At 41.6% G+C, this 18,524-nt stretch overlaps 1 protein-coding gene across 5 annotated transcripts; it reads left to right on the plus strand.

Moving 5' to 3' along the window:
* Nucleotides 1-203: 203 nt before the first annotated feature.
* On the plus strand, nt 204-7,307 carry BLOC1S4 (biogenesis of lysosomal organelles complex 1 subunit 4). 5 transcript variants are annotated; one of them, XM_075142234.1, is made up of 6 exons: nt 204-455; nt 925-996; nt 2,004-2,105; nt 2,842-2,976; nt 3,517-3,559; nt 4,687-4,702. In XM_075142234.1, the coding sequence occupies exons 1-5, from the start codon at nt 243-245 to the stop codon at nt 3,544-3,546; spliced, it is 552 nt and encodes a 183-aa protein (XP_074998335.1). In that variant the 5' UTR covers nt 204-242; the 3' UTR covers nt 3,547-3,559; nt 4,687-4,702. The 5 variants fall into 5 exon arrangements, 3 of the variants coding, with proteins under 3 accessions (XP_074998335.1, XP_074998334.1, XP_074998333.1); XR_012672408.1 differs by lacking the exon at nt 3,517-3,559 and adding an exon at nt 6,325-7,307 and having other exon boundaries at nt 205-455; nt 4,687-4,783; XR_012672407.1 differs by lacking the exons at nt 3,517-3,559; nt 4,687-4,702 and adding exons at nt 6,325-6,573; nt 6,826-7,307 and having other exon boundaries at nt 209-455.
* Nucleotides 7,308-18,524: the final 11,217 nt, after the last annotated feature.

The raw sequence follows: 18,524 nt of genomic DNA on the forward strand, positions 1-18,524 counted from the left end.
GCGAGGACGGCGCCTGCGTGCCCCGAGGCCGGCGATACGTGGTCCCGGTCCCGGAGCCGCCGTTCCTCCGCGCCGGGGGCGAGGGGCCGGGGGAGGCCGCAGCGCCGGCCTCCTCACAGTCCGTCCATCGCGAGCGCGCCTGCGCCGGCCCCGCCCCGCGGCGGACGGGGGAGCCCCCGCCCCGCCTCACGTGAGCGGCGGCGCCGCCTGACGCGCGGAGGGGGCGGGCGGGTGGCGGCAGCATGGCGGCCGCCGCGGGAGCGGGTGAGAGGGCTGGCGCCGACCCGCCGGGCGCTTGCCCCGGCGCCGACAGCGGGAACGTCTCGCAGAGCCACAGCAACGCCTCCGGCCTCGGGGAGCCGGAGGACGAGGATGTCTCGGAGGCGTCGCTCAGCGCCACCGCCGCCGCCTATTCCGCCTACCTGCTCGCCGACCGCAGCCTCTTCAGCGAGCAGGTGAGGGGCCGGGCGGGCGGGGGCCTCCACACCGCCCCTGCGGCCGGGCCTGCCGGGCTCCCCGGGGAGAGGGAGCAACGGCGGGCCCTTCCCTGGGAGCGGCCCGGCCCGGCCCGGCCCCGCCGCCGGGTGTCCGGCGCACATAGCGAGGCCGCCCCGGCTGTGCCGGGGAGCAGGCGGACGGGGAAGGGGGTGTCACTTGAGGGCGGCTCTGCGAAGCGGCGCGGCTTGGCCGCGTTAGAGAGCGGGGCGGCTCTGCACGCTGCGCCGGTTAGGCGGCCTCCGTGCGTCTGTGTGCGGGACAAGATGTACCGGTGTGTCTGGTCAGCGGCGCGGCCGAGAGGTGGCAAGGCTGTGGGATTCCTGTTGAGCTGGTTTTCGTCTGGCTGGTGTCGGTACTCCGAGGCTTGCTTTGGGAGACGGGTTTTTGTGTGTTTTCAAGAACCTTTCAAGTATTTCTCTTTTGCAGATAGACAGCTTAGACAAGAGTCTGGAAGATTTGCTGACCAGAGTGGACGAGTTTGTGGGAATGCTGGACATGGTACGTATAACTTGCATATAGTTGTGCTTTTGAAGTCAGAATACAGTTTAACGTGTGCTTGTGTTTTTAAATGAGACAGAGATAGGAAGCAGTCTTTGGTCTAGGCAGGTTGCAGTATGAAAACACATTCGATAGTTAGATAACTCATTTTGATAATTAGGTAAGTCATGGATGAAAACTACCAAACTTTCATGTCAGAGCAGAATATGCCCATATAGCTATATAACTGCATTTTTACTTAATTGTATATTCGCCCGTGTACATACATAGAAACCCATTTTGAATGGCGCAATGACAGATGTTTAAAAGAACAATATGATACTCTGCTTCTGCTTTAAAATACATGAAGACATCCTCTGTGGTTTTTGTAATCAAAGTATCTGATCGAAGTTGCCAAACCTCCAAAGCTAGATTTGCCTTTAGGGGACTCTCTTTCATCAGAAAGGCAGCTTTGTTTTCACTTTTGCATGGGGGGAGGCGGGGGAACTGAATGGAAAGTTCCTATAAGCTGACACTGGTATACAGACTGTCTTTTAAAGCATAGCACATGTGGTTCTCCTGCAAAGGGGAACTTTACTATTTTTTTTTTTTTATCCCAATAAAACAAGATTTTGCGGCCTGACTTTTTTAGCAAAGTTGAGGAAACATACAGGTAGTAAAATTTAAGTCAAAATTTTAGTTTAATATATTTAATTCCTTAGTATGTCTTGGGAAATGTTCCATCTCTTAGTTCTGATAAAGTTGTAGCTGCCTATTTTTAATATAATTATAAAGGTAAATGTTTGCCTATGCAAAATAATTTTTCTTCAAAGGCACTTACTAAACTATATGAAGAAGCTAGCTTATTAGTTTTAATCTAGTATTTTTGTACTAATACTAATCTGATATTTTTAAACTATGAGTTTTAATCTGTTAATTGGAGCACAGTTCTAGTTTCCAGAATGAAATCTACTAAACATTTTGGTTTTTTCATTGATTTTTGTATTATTTCTTTGAATCATCTTTAGATTCGAAGTGATTCCTCTCAGGTTGTCAATGAAAGTATACCTCAAATTTACACAAAAGCTACAGAAATGAGACAGATATACAGGAAGATTGACAAACTAGAGGTATGTATTTGATATCTTCTAGATGTATTCCATTTCTTAACACGGGGGAGTAATCAGTGATAAGCTGTAATTGTGTGTGTGTGCATGCATGCATGTGGAGCGGGCTCAAATCTGTTTTGCTTTCCATGACCAATCTGGGTTAAATACTTCAGGGTTAATAAAGAGAACACAATTTATTAAGAATTTCTGGAGACTGTGGGTATTCTAAAACAAAATGCCTTTTTTAAAATAAATTTTTTTTTTTTATTTACTGCTTGAAGCAAGGCAGACACCTTTCTTTCAGAAAGCAATAGTACCACTTTTTCTTCCTTTTTTTTTTTTTTAAATAGTATCTTTCAAAATTATTGTCTTGCGAGCTATTCGGAGAGTAGTAGAATGAGAGGTCTGTTGATCCCTGGTAAAGCTTCAAAACTATGATTCAGATCCTTGGTCCCACTTTTAGTAGAAATGCAGATAGAAGTCTAAATTCTAAGATGTCTAAATTAGTTATTTGAAAGGCAAGTAGGAAAACGAAGACTGATTGTTTTATTAGATTTAACCTGATTTTGCAGCCTTTTCAGTATCTCAAGTAATTTTTAGCAATAAAATGGACTTGTAGGTGGAAGGGAAATAGAGCATGGAGTTTTTGACTTGTTCTCATTTAAGTAATGGAACTTTCACCACTGTTGTGCAACACGTAATCCTGTTTTAATTTGTTAGTGAAAAAGTTGGATTTCTTTTGTTTTTTTCACACTAGGCTTTTGTGAAGATGATTGGAAATAGCGTAGCTGGACTGGAAGAACGGGTCATAAAGGCAGAAACAGACCTTGGAGCTTTTCCGAGCACATTCAAGAAAATTTTGCACACAATCAGCATACCATCCTTCCTTAATGTAAGTAAGCTTTTGTTACCATGTGACCAGCTCAGTTGCTCTGCTTGCCAGAGTGGATGATTAAAATAATAGTAAGTTTGTTGCACATATATCTGAATTTAAACGTAAAACTTTTATATACTGTATTAGGATTTCTGCAAAGTTCTCAGACTTAGTAACAAAGAAACCCCAAACTTAAAAAACACAAATTCTTACAAGGATTTGCTAACTTTCCAAAATAAGGCTGAATACATGAAGAAGGGAACGTGAAGGGCACAAACAAGCACATAATGCACAAGCCTTTATATTAAAGCACCCCTGATCTCTGATGGTATGCAAAGCAAGTAGGAAGAGCCTGTACAGACAACACTGATAAAGGATCATACTGCATTAATAATATCACTCCAGAAATGTTACCAAAAAAGGAAATGAAAGCTATGCTGCACAACATTTTTAAAATAAAGGTTCTGTTTATACTCAATCCACACAGTTCAGTAATCATGTAAGCACCTTGTTAAACTTTCTAAGGATACAGTTTTCGCTGTCTTTCCTTGTTACTAGATGTGGACTGTTTCTCTATGGAAGACTTGAAATGGTCTCTCTGGTATGTTTCAAAGAGATGCCTTACCTAGCCTTAAACTGGCACTATGCCCTAGTTTTAAAATAAACTGCTGGTTTAAAAAAAAAAAAAAAAAAATCTTCTGAACACCCAATGCTTCTTATCACCTGCCAGTACACCATTTATAAGTACTCCTCCTTGCGTCTTGTCAGCTCCCAGATTCTTTTCTTTATCTTTTCCTATATTCATCCTGTACTATCTCAGGCTTCTGTATCATAATACTGGTGAGAATGCTGAAATAAAGTAGGTTTGAAGAGGGAAAGAGGAATATGGTTGTGGCTCTTTGAGGTATTTGTGTTCCTACATATTGCAAGCTTTCTTAGTTCAGGAAACCTGTTCTTCACTGCTATTTTCTGTGCAGTATTTAAGTTAGTTAACTTCTCATTCCTTCATTTTCTTTGGTGTGTAAGTTTAGAGTGATGTCATTTTTCTCTTTGAAAGAAACAACACAAAGCTGCTATTTATGGGCCAATTACAAGAACGAACAACTGCAGCAGTTGCCTTGAAGAATATTCAACAGTATTTTCTGTTTCATTGCTAAAAACAGTTGTCAAGACGAAATTATCATCTTCAATTGAAAAGTTTGAAAGTTCTAAGAAAGTGCTTTTTCTAGTGTTGCATGGGAACGCTTCGTCAGCTTAGCAGTTTTTCCACATTTAATAAGGTGGAAAGTCTGTGAAAGTGTCAGGAATTTGAACCTCACATGTCCAGTGGTTCCTTGGTTTGAGTATGTAGCAATAAAATCAACACTTAGAACTTGCTGGTATTAATTGATATACTGAAAGGCAGGTCACTGTTCCACAGCAGTACTGAGTATTGCATAGTAGAATATCTATTTGCACTAGTAAACACAAGCATGTCTGAATGAAAATGCCTATAGAGATTTCTTCTTATGCCTAACATTTAACTAGCTCACTCAATAAATCAATCCTTTGGAAAAGGCGGCTATACCCACGTCGTGATTTTCACTGTAGCTGTAGTTCATGTTTGCCTGCTACAATTTTAATTTAGTCAAGCCCCCTCACTCTCTTCCCTTTTAAATGTATCTGTTTCTTTACACAAAGGATATATTTTGTATTTCTTAAGCTCTGTATTTGTAATCTCACTTTCAGATTTTGCCCCAAGTTCTTCCCTTGTGAATACCAGGCAGTGTAAAGTACAGTACTGTAAGACTTCTAATATCACTAAGGATGTAGACTCTCTCAAAAGGTAAAAATGTCTGCTAAGCAGCTGCAAAAATAACTATTCATAAATGTGTACTTAGGCAACTGTGGGTACTGTCCCTGCCTATGAATTTCCTCACTGGATTGAAATTATCCCCTTCTTGCACATATGCAAATATAGTGCCTCTTAAATCAGCGTCATGAGTTGCAGAATACCTGTCACCTTAGTTTCCCCTGCTTGCAAGGTGTTTTTTCATAGGGCAGTACAGGATAGGAAATAATTTTTAAAAACAGAACTTTGATTTCAAAGATTGTTTTTACATTTGGCAAAATTTCTGATATAGAGAACATTGATAATATCCGCTATTTATAGATCTGATCTTTGTTTATATTTTTTTTTTATTTCATTACAACTTGAATGGCAAAACAAACTTATTTGAGAGGAATTAAAGGTATCGTAAAGTTAAAGACAAATTCAATTTAAATGTCGTAAATCGGCAATTTTGTATATAACAGGAAGATATGTACTTATTTCATACGGAGTACAAATATACAGCTCAACTGAATATTGGAAAAATTCCACGTAGCTGTTTTGTAGGTATGCTTAATTATATCCTCGTTTTGGTACTGTAAAAGCATTCCACAAGTATACTAATGATACTTGGTATGCTTTTAACTTTATTATTGGTGAAGACTCTAATTTCCTCATCCCAGACAGGCAAAAAAGTACCTGAAAACTCTGCAGACAAACTGACTGAGAGCTCTGCAAAATATTTAATCAAAATCTTTTCATGAGTCCAAAAGAATTTTTAATGAATGAAGTCTTGATTTCAAGCCTTCTATTTAAGACCATGTATTGAAAACATATACTGGGTCTGTGTTGCAGTGCAGCATTATTTACATGCAGGAAGGCTGACATGATAGTCAGTAATGGTCCTTGCTGTTGTCGCTTTAAATGAGCCATTTGGTGTAGCAAAACAACGTACCGTTGATATTTAAAAGAAACGTGTACACTTTTCCTTAAAAACAGTGCAACAGCTCTTTTCCAGTCCACTACCCTATTATTTTCAACGGTATGTCATATTACGTATATGCTAACGTATACTTGACGAAGAAGCCCAGCAGGAGCAGCAGCCTTCTCGAAAGAAACATTTGCGAGGTGTGTTTCCATATGAAGACTTTCTTAACTGAGTAAATGAGAACACAGGCTAGGGTTAACTCAAAGGAAGCGGCTGAGGAGAACTCAAAGGCTGGAGCAGGAAAGGTAAAGGTATATGGCTTTGGAAGGATGAAGGTTACAATGACTCTGCCATCAGCTGGAAAAGATTACCTGTCTGGCTCCTGCAAAGCTGGCATATCGTACACTTTCCAGGACTGAGGGTGTTCAGGTGGTAGAATGGCAAAAGTCAAAGGCTGCTTTTCGTCACTAACATTAAGAATATGCCAGACTCATCTGAGCTATGACTAAAGATTCACCTAAGGAGATACGCCTTAAAAGTTTTCTTGCTTTGCATTTTAGCTCTGTAGGCTTTGTTTTAAAACTTGCTTTTTTTAAGAAGGCGAAAAATAAACTTATCTAATTTGCAGAAATCGTCTTCCTCACGACAACAGCAGACCCTCTATGAACCTCCAGTCCTCTTCAAGACTGAAGACTATTTTCCATGTCTTAATGAAGCACCTTATTGATGATTTTTGCTTTGGGATTGATATGAATCAGCCAGAATAGAGACAGCCAAGTGGAAAAAAAGAAATGCTAACCTCAAAATAGCTGCATTTCTGAGCATTATTGATGGCATATTGCCATTCTCATTGTCTTCCTTCAGGCAGTATTTTCAGGTAATCTTTGTTTGTGTACATTATTTCAAAAGTCTTCCTAAAACACAGTATAAATTTTCAGATTATATTGGGGAAGGAGCTTAAGAATACTTCTGCATTAGATTTTTTTTTTTTTTTAAATAGGGAAATAATAGGAAACACACTTTTATATAAAAATCTTTTAACACACAAGTATCTGTGCTGCTGCAAGTGTAAATAGCTATACCACAAGGATTTTTTTTTTTCTTCCCCCCCCTTAATGTACTGATTGAGGTGAAAGAAAAACTATGCATAAAATCGTCCACTCCAAGTTTTGGAACCTGGTCCCTGCAGTTTGTACAGAGAAATGCACCACGTTGGGACATACAAGTTGCAAGGGGAGGACTTGGAAGATCGGCGAGGAGTCAAGGACATGGCTCGATGCACGTGATCTAGTCCCAGTTCACAAAGCAAACATCCTGCCCCCAATGATGATCATCAGGTCACAGTGACCTGAGTTTCTAATTATTGCAGCATTGTATTGTTTGATGGGTAACCAGGGGGCATGATATAGATATAGAGATATATATATAAAAATAACCGGCTGTCAAAAAGAAAAAATATCTAAGTTGAGGCAGGGACGTCCCTGGACTGAGCCTCAATCGGGCGCCTGACCAGACTGACCGCTCTTCCCTTGCAACCCTCCGTGCGGTTACTGGGGCTCCCCGCGCTGATTGCAGTGTGAGTATATTATCAATAAACTAATCGCTATCTAACCCCTGTTGTGGTCTTGCATTTCACCTGACGGTATCGAACTGCACCATTGTTTCTGAGAACCTTTTTGTGTGCAGCCTCATATAGTATCTAGCGGGTGTTAATCATAAATTGTTGTATTCCTCTGAACAACAGTTTTTCTACTTCTGTTTTACTGCCAATATAACTCACTACAAATATCCAAAATTCAGATTTTGGAGGAATAAGGAATGCATTAGGGAAACAACATATCTGCTGATTTTGTGTTGCAAGCACAGAGAAAGGTATGCAGTTGTAGAGCAAGGATTATATCTGAATAGGTAAAGCTTTGAAAACCGTATGGTCTTGTCTCCCAATAGCAACAGGGACCAGGTTCTAAACAGTATCTGCAGCAACATTTAGTAAAAATTAAAACAAAGATTGTGAAGTCAAAACTGGTAGGCTCCAAAAGCAGTTCTAATGTAAAACTTACCCAAATTTTAACATAAAGAGTCTAGAAAAATAATTACATATAAGCATGCAGAAAGGAACAGCCATGTGACTTTGAAGAAGGGCTCCCTGCTGCCTCCCATACTACTTGCTGTCATAAATATTTCGCTATTTAGATGTTCCACTGCAGCTACAGTTGCATTTCCAAAAGGTGTATCTTTCAGTTTATGCATAAATAATCCTTGAAGGCTTGTCACTCCTCAGTGAAATCTAATGAAATGACACACCTATAACTTAGTGTAGCAACTTAAGGCTACAGCCAAATACTCCTAAACACACTAATACTGACATTACAAAAAATTTTAAAGTAACTTTAGAACAGCTTTTTAATTAAATGAATCAACTGCTCAAATAACAACTTTGCCCTCTGCTGAATGGAGCCAAAATGCAGTTATTTTTAAACAGGTGATATGATTTAAAATATTAAAAAAAAAAAAAGATCTCAGGAAGCTTATACAGTTGAGTATTTGTCATGCAATATTGTTCATATTAATGAGAGGAAAAATTCACATATTCTGAAGTGGGCATTTATGTTAAACAGTTGTATGGAAAATGTAAGTTGTATCTTCAAAGCACACCACAAACAAAAGTCACACAGTTCCTATAACTAGTATAGTTCTATGTTGGAAATGCTCCAAAATATTTTTATTACTGAAAATCATGGACAGTACATGGAGAATTTCTTAAGGAACTGCTATAAAAGTACAGACAATAAATAAATTGCGGCTTTTTTAAGACATGATACAGAATAACAAGGTCACAGTTCATCTGTGAACTGTAGTCTATAGAAGTCATAAAATTAAGGCATTCTCATAATACTGACAAGATCCACACATGCGCTCTGTTGTTGTATTTGTACTACCTTGGCTGTCTCCTTGTTCATGGTCAGTCTCACCCAGCAGGAATATCATAAAAAAAGTCCCAAGCGTTCACACTCGGTATTAGGCTCAATATTTACTGTTTTTGCCAGCCTGCAAATAAAATCTAAATCTCAAAATCCACCGATACTGATATTCATACACCCAGAAAGCTGTACTTGCATCTTTCTCTGTACAGTGTTCATCTTTCTCCTCTTGCTTGGGTTCCAAGGTACGAAGCCAGTAACAATAGCCCTACGTTACCTGTTTTTAACGTGAAGAGCTCTTCAGATAGAACTGATGTAAAGCAAGACGTTATATTTAGTGAGCTGAGCTGCTAAAGGTTGGTTATCGAGTGTATGAAACAAGCTAATGTTTAACATCAACAAAAGAGTCTACACACAAATCTTACTTTTTTTCTATGACATGAAGCAAAAATTTTAAAGTTATCCTAACAGAGATAACGCTAAAAGTTTTTATATTCTTATAGTTAGGTACATGTTAGGCAAGTGTCTAATTGAAACTAATGCTGTGGCTTACTAAAAGATACCTGTTTACTGTAAGGTGTATGTATTTATATATAACAAAAGCTTCATTCACAAAATATGCAGGATGGACTGAATGTTAGAGGTCCACGTTTTTCCACATAGCTCCTGGACAAAAATGAATGTGATCTGTCTTACCTAAATATTTAGTTATATGATAAACTATGCCTGAAGTAGGCATATAAAGATTGATATTTGTATTTAATTATTTTTGGATCTACACATTTTGTTCCACTCTTGAGCAATGCTACTGCAGGTGCTATGAAGCCTAAAGAAATTATAGAAGGATGCACATTACTGACATGAAAAGAAACAGATTTGATTATTTATCTGACCAAATCATATAATAACTTGTTTAAAGATTTAAAGATGCACTGGATTACATTGACATTATCAAAACCCATAGCAGTTCATTGCTTCTGCTGACGATAACCTTCAAGGTTAAGTAGTTTTACCTGCAATACTAAGAAATCAGTACCAAGCTTAATTTGCACAGGAACTGTTTCCAAATACTAAGATCTTGAGCTGTAGAGAGTGATCCTGAGTGAAACGCCTTCCAGAATGAAAAAGAAGAGCAAGATAGCTTAGATCTACATCTATGAAGAGAACTTTACATTTGAAAATGGTAAATATTTTAAGGTTCCCTTACAAAAAAAAAAAAAAAAAAAAGAGAAGATTTCTAAGTGATGACACATTTAAACTCCCTCAGTTTTTTCGTAGAAAAAAAATTCTAGTCTTGGACCAGCTACCAAGAAAATCCCATATGCCCAGGCAGAAGCCCTGCCTTGAAAAGCCAAAATGCCTGCCACATTTAGCTATAGTCAAGGAGGACCATAGTGGGGGTTAGTAATCTCTCTAGCCACTGCAGCTAAATCCATCAGGAATGAGGAGCCTTCAACCGTTGGGCTTCACAGCCTTGCAGGAGCTAGGTTACCGTGTGCTGCAACAGCAGAGCAGAGGCTTTGTCCACCCCGCTGCTTTTGTTGCTTCTACTTTAAGCCGGTGGGTGGTAGTACAGCCTAAAGGTGGTAGCACAGGCTCCAGCTCCAGCTGATCTTGGAGATTTAGGGAATTTTCTTCACCTTCTTGCTTGAGGTTATCTACTCACGAACTTTTAATGCTGGTCATTTTTATGATTTGCCAAAACAGTGTAAGTAGTATTCATATTATGCATGATGATCAATGTCTTAAAAGTGCTAAGTAACAAGCAAAGAAGAAAAAAGGGAAACAGAAGGTACTGCTCGTGCGCAGTACTGAACAACGCTGGCGAGACAGAATGCAGTCACCTGTAGATACATAGTTTGAAAAAGAAAAATTGAAATAATGCCTTTGGAATTATATCAGACAAAAGGATAAGATAGGGAAACCAAAGTATCCTGTCTAAAATCCACATGAAAGGCTCAAAACATCATTTAATTTTTGTCAACTTGGCTGTACATTATTTGATGGACTATTAGTTTAAGTAATAGAAACAAAGATGTTAAAATTACATAAATAGTCATAAAATACGATGTTTTCAGTCAAATGTGCTATCTCTACAGGATCTTGAATAGTCTTAAAAAAAAAAGTATATTGAAAATACAGGTATATAAATAAGCTGACAGAGCTAAGAAAATGAACTGAATGTTAGCAAGAATTCTGGTAGAGGGTTAGAGTGAAAAGACAGGGACAGAATTCATGGGGGGGAAAAAAAAAGCACTTGCTGAGCATCAATGAAGAAAGAAAAGAAAGATAATTTTCTAATTTGATTTATCATTTCCCAGTGTTCAGAAACTGTAGGTTTTTTGAGAATAGCTTGATGCCTACATTATTTAAAAATAAATTAATTGCCATCTATTTCTTACAGGTGACACTGTCACATTTTCTTTACGAGCAAGTGGTCTAGAAAGCAACCTTTAAAAAAAGAAAAAGCAATAGCTGAAAATTCCCGCAATCCTAGGACTTTAAAACTGAGAGCTGGCACTAAGTATGACAGGAGCATCTGAAATGTTTCTCTGAACATCAGTCAATCTAAAAGGTTTGCAGAGAACTGCAAACTGGCAGAAAAGCTGGTTCAGATTGATTCATACAAAAAAAAAAGAAAAAAGGAATGGTAAGAGCCTCATGCAGGAATGGAAGAGGCAGAAAATAGCACAGCCAGGAGATAAGCCAGGGCAAATGCTAAGGCGTAAACTTGTGGTGACAGAGCTCTGAGCAGCACGAACAGATGAGGGCAAGATCCCTGCACTGGGAGGTATGAATGAAGATCCACACGAGACCTGACTCACACATGCGGTTTTTCTTATTTGTTCACAGTTTAGGAGCTTTTTTAATTTTTTGCCTCGGGGTGCACTACTCCCAACACTACAGTTTTAGGAGGGGCTTTATCTGTACTAGAAGAATTGTGAAAGGACAGTCTGGACAGGTCGTCATTACTGCCTCTTTCACGAAAGCAGTGCGACTTGCAGGTCGAGTTAGCCAGACCATTAGGCTGCTCTGACTAAAAATCAGTCCTGCCAAGCCAAACAGCACTGATGTCCCAGCACAGGGGTGAGGAGTGACATCCCTCTACTCCCAGACGTCCGCCCGAGAAGGCAAGCAAAGCCACATGCCGGCGGGACTCACTTTCCCTGGCGGTGTCACCAGGGAGATCTGCAGCCCGGGAGATGCCTACTATGGAATTAGCATCTGTTTTCCTCACGCTTCTTTGATTAGCCCTTTCCTCTATAGGGATGGCTTTGCAGTTTGATTGGAAGCGTAGAGGGAAAGAAGAACAAAAAAATTAGGCATTGGGAATAGCCTTCTCATTGTCATCGCAGAGATGTCTGTGCTGTGTGTCCTGTGCCTACATCTAGCAATGTTTTATCAAGTCCAATACAGGGGTTCAACTGCTAGTGATAAGCAGTGCCCTCATTCCTGGTGTCAGTGGTTGCTGGGAATTCTTTTGGAAGCGTGCCTGTTGCATCTAAAATCCAGTGTATTGGAAGAACGTTAAGGGAAAAAATATTTATTGAGGGGAAAAATACTAGACAATATAATTGAACAAAAATTGTGTTTTCTTTCTGGATTTATTAGCTTGACTTTTCCTGATTTTAATTGTGTTTCTGCAGTCAAAGGAAGGAAAACACAAAGCAGTAATGCCAGAGAAATCTTGCCTAAGGAAAATCAACTATGATGTTGTTGGCTACCAAGGTAGATGAGCAGAGCTTTGCAAACTCATTGCATGTATCAGTGAGATAAGTCAAGACTCTGCCAAGTGAGTTGGATGAAATTATGAGGACACAGAATCAACAATAGAAAGAGATCAGCGAAAGCAGGGCTAGGTGATATTCCAGTGCCCATCTCAGCATTCTAGCGCTCATTAGTTTGCATCATGGAACAGTCTCTGGGTGTGAAATTGATTCTTTTTGGATCGAATATAGCCAGAGACTTCCTCCAGGAGTTTATCTGACATGCTACAGCTGCTGTTGGGTATTCATTCCCTGCTACTGGCCTTCAGCTAGTCTTAGATCAAGATGAAACTCAATGAAACATTTAGCTTGAACATCAGGTTTCTCCTTACAAATCTGCCTCTGCTGCGCTGAACTACTTGCTAAGGCAGGCATAGCCCCAGGATGGTAAGCAGCACTTTTCAGGAGTACAAAGACTGAACCAAAGCTGTGCGATGAATGCAGATGTGATGGTGCTGGAGTTTATATTTGGGGACTTGAATGGGTCCCTATATGGAAATGAAATTCATGCAGGGAATTGTGAAGAGAAGAGCCTGATGTAAAGGTTAGGTAGGAAAGCTGCTGGAGTGGAGATGATGGAGGAGTGACGTGGAGGAACAGACATAGACCTTCTAACTGAACTCAGACATAATGAGGAAATGTACAGGAGATGGAAGCAGGGGCAGGTGACCCAGCGGGACGATAGAGCTGCTGTTTGATCTTGCAGGGATACAGTTAGGAAAGCCAAGACTGACCTGGACTTGAATCCTTGGTGAGGGATGTGAAGGGCAACAGGAAAGGCTTCTACAAGTACATAAACAGCACAAGGAAGACCAGGAAAAATGTGGCCCACTGCTGAATGTAGCGGGGGCCTGGTGACACAGGACACAGAAAAGGCCAAGGTACTCGATGCCTTCAGTGCCTCAGTCTTTACTGGTAAGTCTTTACTGGGCTGTCTTTACTGGGTTTGCCAGTATAAGAAAGATACAGAAGTACTGGAGTGACTCCAGTGTAGGGCCACTAAGACAATTAAAGGACTGGAACATCTCCTGTGAGGAGAGGCTGAGAAAGCTGGGACTATTGAGCCTGGAGGAGAGAAGGCTCAGGGGGGATCTCATCAGTGTGTATAAATACCTGAAGGGAGGGCGTGAAGGGGAGGGAGTCAGACACTTCTCAGCAGTGCCCACTGGTAGGGCAAGGGGCAGTGTGCACAAAAATAAAAACTCCTTGCCGAAGTAGCTTCTCTGTTGCATCCTACATCCATTTTTTGTTCCCACAAGTTTCTTTTAATATCCTCTAATTCTTGTATTGGAGGACACAATCAACAGTCATTAGCCATCTGTGTTGCTCATCATCTTGTAGTAACGTCTGTAATTTCCCTTTCCATGATCTCTTCCCTTGGCTGAAGAATCGTAGAATCATAGAATGGTTTGGGTTGGAAGGGACCTTAAAGATCATCCAGTTCCAACCCCCCTGCCATGGGCAGGGATACTTTCCTCTAGATCAGGTTGCTCAAAGCCCTGTTGTTTTGTGTATGAAGCTTCCATGCCCCTGTTGCCTTTCTCTGATCTTTTTCCACTTCTGCTGTATCCTTTTTGAGGATAACAGGACTACCCATGTAATTCAAGGCACAAGCAAATCAGAGGTTTAGAGAGTACCACAATCTGCCGCCTTCTTTATTTCTTCTCTAGTTATTCCCAATATTGGATGTGCTTTCTTGTCTTCTTCTGAACATTTAAACTGATGTTTTCAGGACCTATCATAATTGTGTGATCTCATTCATGAGTAACTGCTCAAATTTACTTTCTGACTCATAAAGTGGTTCATATACAAGGATAATTTAATGTAATGGCTAAATATGTGGCTGTTAAGCAGGAGGTGCTTCCAGTTAGTAGGATGAGGTTTTGCTAAAACAAAGGTTACTGTGTATGGGGATCTGATACAAAAAGTAGTAGATTGTGGAGCTGTGCACAAGAAGGCAAAACCACAGATGCAGCGTGTTTATGTATGGATATACCACTACTGGAGGTCAGCAGCTGGCCTAGTCGTCGGACTCCTTTGGGTATTTGTGCTCACCTGGGCTGTCACTGGACTTTTCTTATCATAGCTACAGAGCAGTGGTCCTGGAAAAACGGTGTTTAACCTCAGCCTGAGGTACTGTGCTGAAGCAGAGAGCCCATGAAGTGTCCTAACACCATGCACCAGGTACTGTTCAGCCCACGGCAGCCTTGGAGGAGAGAGGTAACGCTTTGTAGCACTGACAGAAACTCTCAAATCCTTTTTTGTGGCAGGGCACCCTCTCCTCCCCGTCGTCGTTACCTTAACTCCTCTGTACCCTGAGGCTTAGCTGGCCCCTGCCTCTTACGGAACCATAGGGGTCCATGTCTTTCTCCATGGCAGGGTGCAGGGGAAGCACTCTGAGCATCCGCAGAGGTGGGAGCTTCTTACGGAGGCTCCTGCTTGGAGCTAGTTGAGAGCAACCATGCTGAGGGTTTTCCTCTGGTTCTTTTCTGAAGCTAGAACCCCAGTAGTTTGGCCCATGTTGAGGAACATCCTGAGGCTGAAGTGGGCATTTCACTGCCCTACTCTGGTGAGATTTGTGTACTTGTGTTCTCAGATATTTAGATAGTCAAGGACTGAGCCTGAAGAATGTCAGCTGGGGAGGGTGCTGGGCCTCTCGAGAGAAAGGCAGTGCCTGTGCCACTCTCTCCTTTGGACAACAGTATTCCCACATTTTGTCCCCCAAACCTTTGCTTTGAGTCCAGCCCTTAAGACTATTGTTGGTGATAAATCATGCGCTACTTTTATCTTGCAATGTGTAGGAAGAAGTTAAAGTCAATGACTACTCTGCAGTGACAGTCTCCTGTTTTCTGTGTGAGGGTTTTGTGGATGTGGCCAGCAGATAATGGCACAGGGCTGAGAAAAGAGGAATAACCTTGCTTTTGTACTCTTGCTCTTTGCAGCTCAGTGCTTTTCATTTTCTTCAGCACCTGAGAGTTATGGTCAAACTAGAAAGCAGAGAAGAGTATCTCCTCTTTCAAGAAAAATTAACATCTCCAACTGTGTTTAAAAAAAGGCTGGGAGGGCATACACACCTCCTTGGCAGGGCTTACGTATGACAGTGTTGTCATATGCCTGTCCCAGTCTGTGCGGACACCTAATTGTACCTGATTCATACCAATTGATGGAATGAATTAATGATTCAGAACATGAATGATGACAGGCATTTGCATCAACTGGACCCATCAGAGCATGCACATGTGAGAAGGTCCATCTCAGGCCTTCTTAAACGTGTCTGAGCCTGCCCGCAAGCAGTTGGGGATCTGCATAGACAGCAGCTGGCCAGCTGTTACTTCATCGCTTGCACTGCTGCTGGACAGAAGTCTGCAGGCTGAAATCCATGGTGCTACTGGGGCCCTCGCAACAGAGACACAGCTGGTGCAGGGTCCTGCTTAGGTGGGTTCTCTTGCCAGATGGAGATGGGTAACTCAGCTGTGTGGAGGTAGACCTCTAAGAAGACAACGGGTAACCTGGAGTCTGCCTGGGGTTTCTTGTTCTATCAAAAAGACATCCGTTTAGTCCTGAGTTTATACAGATTTAGCCACATACGGCTGGCTGGTGGAAGCTACTGGAGGAATATAGGAGGCTGTCAGCACATGGCTGTGAAGACTAAGCTGTGTGAGACAACAGGCAGCGGCACGATCCCAGCTGGGCCTGGAGGTTCACACTGCCAGTTCCACCCCACTGGCCTTGCCAGGTCCACAAGCCCTGAGGCAGTCTGCGGGGCACTGCAGAAGTGCCTGCGGCTACCCAGGGCTGGTCACAATGCGAACCGCAGGTCGCACAGGGCTGGCTGAGGGATAGCAAAGAGAAAGCGCTGGTGGGACGGGGTGCAGGAAGCTTCCAGAAGAGACAGGAGAGGATGGGGGTTTGCATATGATGGCACCAGAGGAGGTTATAGGTTTGCATAGGATGGCACCAGAGGGGACTGCGAGCGTTAGGGTCAGTCACATCAAGGTAAAGAGAAGCAATTGATGCGGATGGGTGAAATGGATTTGCTTTGTTGGGAGAAAAGGCAAGATAGGGTAGCAGGAGGAATCTGTTTTGTCATCTGAATGCCACATACTCAGTTTGACACCAAAATTTTAGCCCCAGATTTTCAGGATGCAGATGAAATAGCTCTACTGCAAATAAATTATCTCTAACTCCCTGATTGTAATGATTCACGCACTTCCTTTCAAATTGCATTTTTCCTTCTTACATGCTCTATCACCTATTTCCAGAAAGAATACTTATTACACCAGTCTTTACTAGTTAAGTGTTACTTTTTCTAGCCAGCTGTTTTTGTTCTGTTTTCCTTTTAGCAGAAAGACGGAACAATTAAAAATGAGTCAATCCACATTGTACTTTTTTTGCATCTTTTCCAGAAATGTTCAGTAGCTGTTGCTATAGGAGGCAGAATGCTGGACTCAGATCTGATTGATTGTGTCAGGGCATTTCTGTTTCTGCAAGATACTTTCCAATGCCCACTATTGGATAATACCAGTGTCATCTTAGTATTTTCTCTGTGTAAAGGAATTGTGCAGTAATTGAACAAGTATGCATTTGGAGGTGCTCTGATACATCATAAAGCAAATGGGAAATCCCATTTGTTTCCACACAGATTCCAGTGTGTTTGATACTACCTGAAACTGGCAAAAGGATATTAATGATTTACAGTTTGCAAATTTCCCTAGCAGTGGCTTTTATTTAATCACTTTCATTCGTTTCAAAGACTTGATTACATTCCTAATTATTAGTGTACATAATTCCTCCAAATTTCCATCTGATAAGATCAGCAATATTCGTTAGTGTGGAAATTTCAGCAGGTAATGTTAAAATGCTAAAAAAGCCCAGCTCCCCCCTTCCTCTTTGTTTCTGTGTATCTCAGCTTACATTGCTTTCCAGTCTCTGATGAATCATTGCATTTACTTTGTACTGATACTTTTCACATTTCATGCCTGAGCAGTGATTTTGATTTCCTTGTTTACTGATCAGAAAAAGCACCATTTTTTTCCTGTAGGTAAGACTGGATTTTTGCCCGGTCAGAGAAACCCTCTTTTCCAAGTTATGATGGCACAGGATGTTGTGAAAATGGCATGCAGGTGTCTCTGGTCACTTTTGCAGATCTTGATGCAGTTTTCTTAGTAGCAGTCCAGGTCCTGAGGGGATGTTGCTTTATAATGCAGCTGAATATTATAAAGATCTAAAACATAAACAGTATAAAATATAACAATCAACTATAAGGATATAAATGAACATTTCAAATACCAGAGACTCCCAACTATGCAAATATAAATTCCTTTCTACTCCTTGTCACGGCCATAGGGTGGCACGGGGTATTGCTGAGCATTGATGTGTGTCCTAGGAGTAGTACAACCCAGTATTTCAAGTTTAGCAGAGCACTTTTAGAGGCTAGGGTTCACAGACTGGCCCATGGTTTCTTCGCTCCTGCACGCAAATAAAAGAGCGGCTTTCGCCTCCGGATAAAGGGCTCTGATAGAACCAGCTCCAGCTCTCCACCCTGCTCCTCCGGCAACTGCTGCCCCTCACAGCAGAGGGAGTGGGAAGAGATTTCCTTCTGCACCTTCTCTGATCTCTTCCTCCTGTTCTGCTGCCTGCCTTGCTACCAGCGAAGGGAAGCGTCGGGCAGCTGCGAAGATGAGTGTGATCTCACGCCCTGCGGTTTCCTCCTCTGGGTGGTGATCGGTTGCCCTCGTACCTCTTCTTAGTGATCCCATCAGCTACTAGAGAGTGACACCCCCTCCGCCTGTGTTTCAGCCTTGCCAGTGAAGCAACCTCAGGAGGAGCAGCATGCTGGTGAAGGGATCTTGTCTTTCCCCACCTGCTGCTGCTGCTTGTTTAAAAAGGGAAGAAAAAAAACCCTACATCTTTTTATTTCTGAGTTTTCTTCTCTTTTCTCATCGTGGAGCTCAGCCTCCAGAGGTAGATAAAGGATAATTAAAACCTGCTGAGCCAGCAAACTTGGCACAAAACCAAGTAGAACCTCGAAATTTTGAAAGGCGTTGTAAAAAATTGGGAAGCATTAACCTCAGATGATCTTTTGTGATGATGAAAAGATGAAAGTTGGAAACACATAACTGAATTATTGTTTGGAGAGA

This window comes from Calonectris borealis, chromosome 2, assembly GCF_964195595.1.
Source record: "Calonectris borealis chromosome 2, bCalBor7.hap1.2, whole genome shotgun sequence".
Classification (NCBI taxonomy): domain Eukaryota; kingdom Metazoa; phylum Chordata; class Aves; order Procellariiformes; family Procellariidae; genus Calonectris; species Calonectris borealis.

Coding starts and splice junctions, on each gene's coding strand:
- BLOC1S4 (XM_075142232.1), top strand. CDS start 243: ATGGCGGCCGCCGCGGGAGCGGGTGAGAGGGCTGGCGCCGACCCGCCG. Junction 997..2,003: donor TTGTGGGAATGCTGGACATG/GTACGTATAACT, acceptor AATCATCTTTAG/ATTCGAAGTGATTCCTCTCA. Junction 2,106..2,841: donor GGAAGATTGACAAACTAGAG/GTATGTATTTGA, acceptor TTTTCACACTAG/GCTTTTGTGAAGATGATTGG.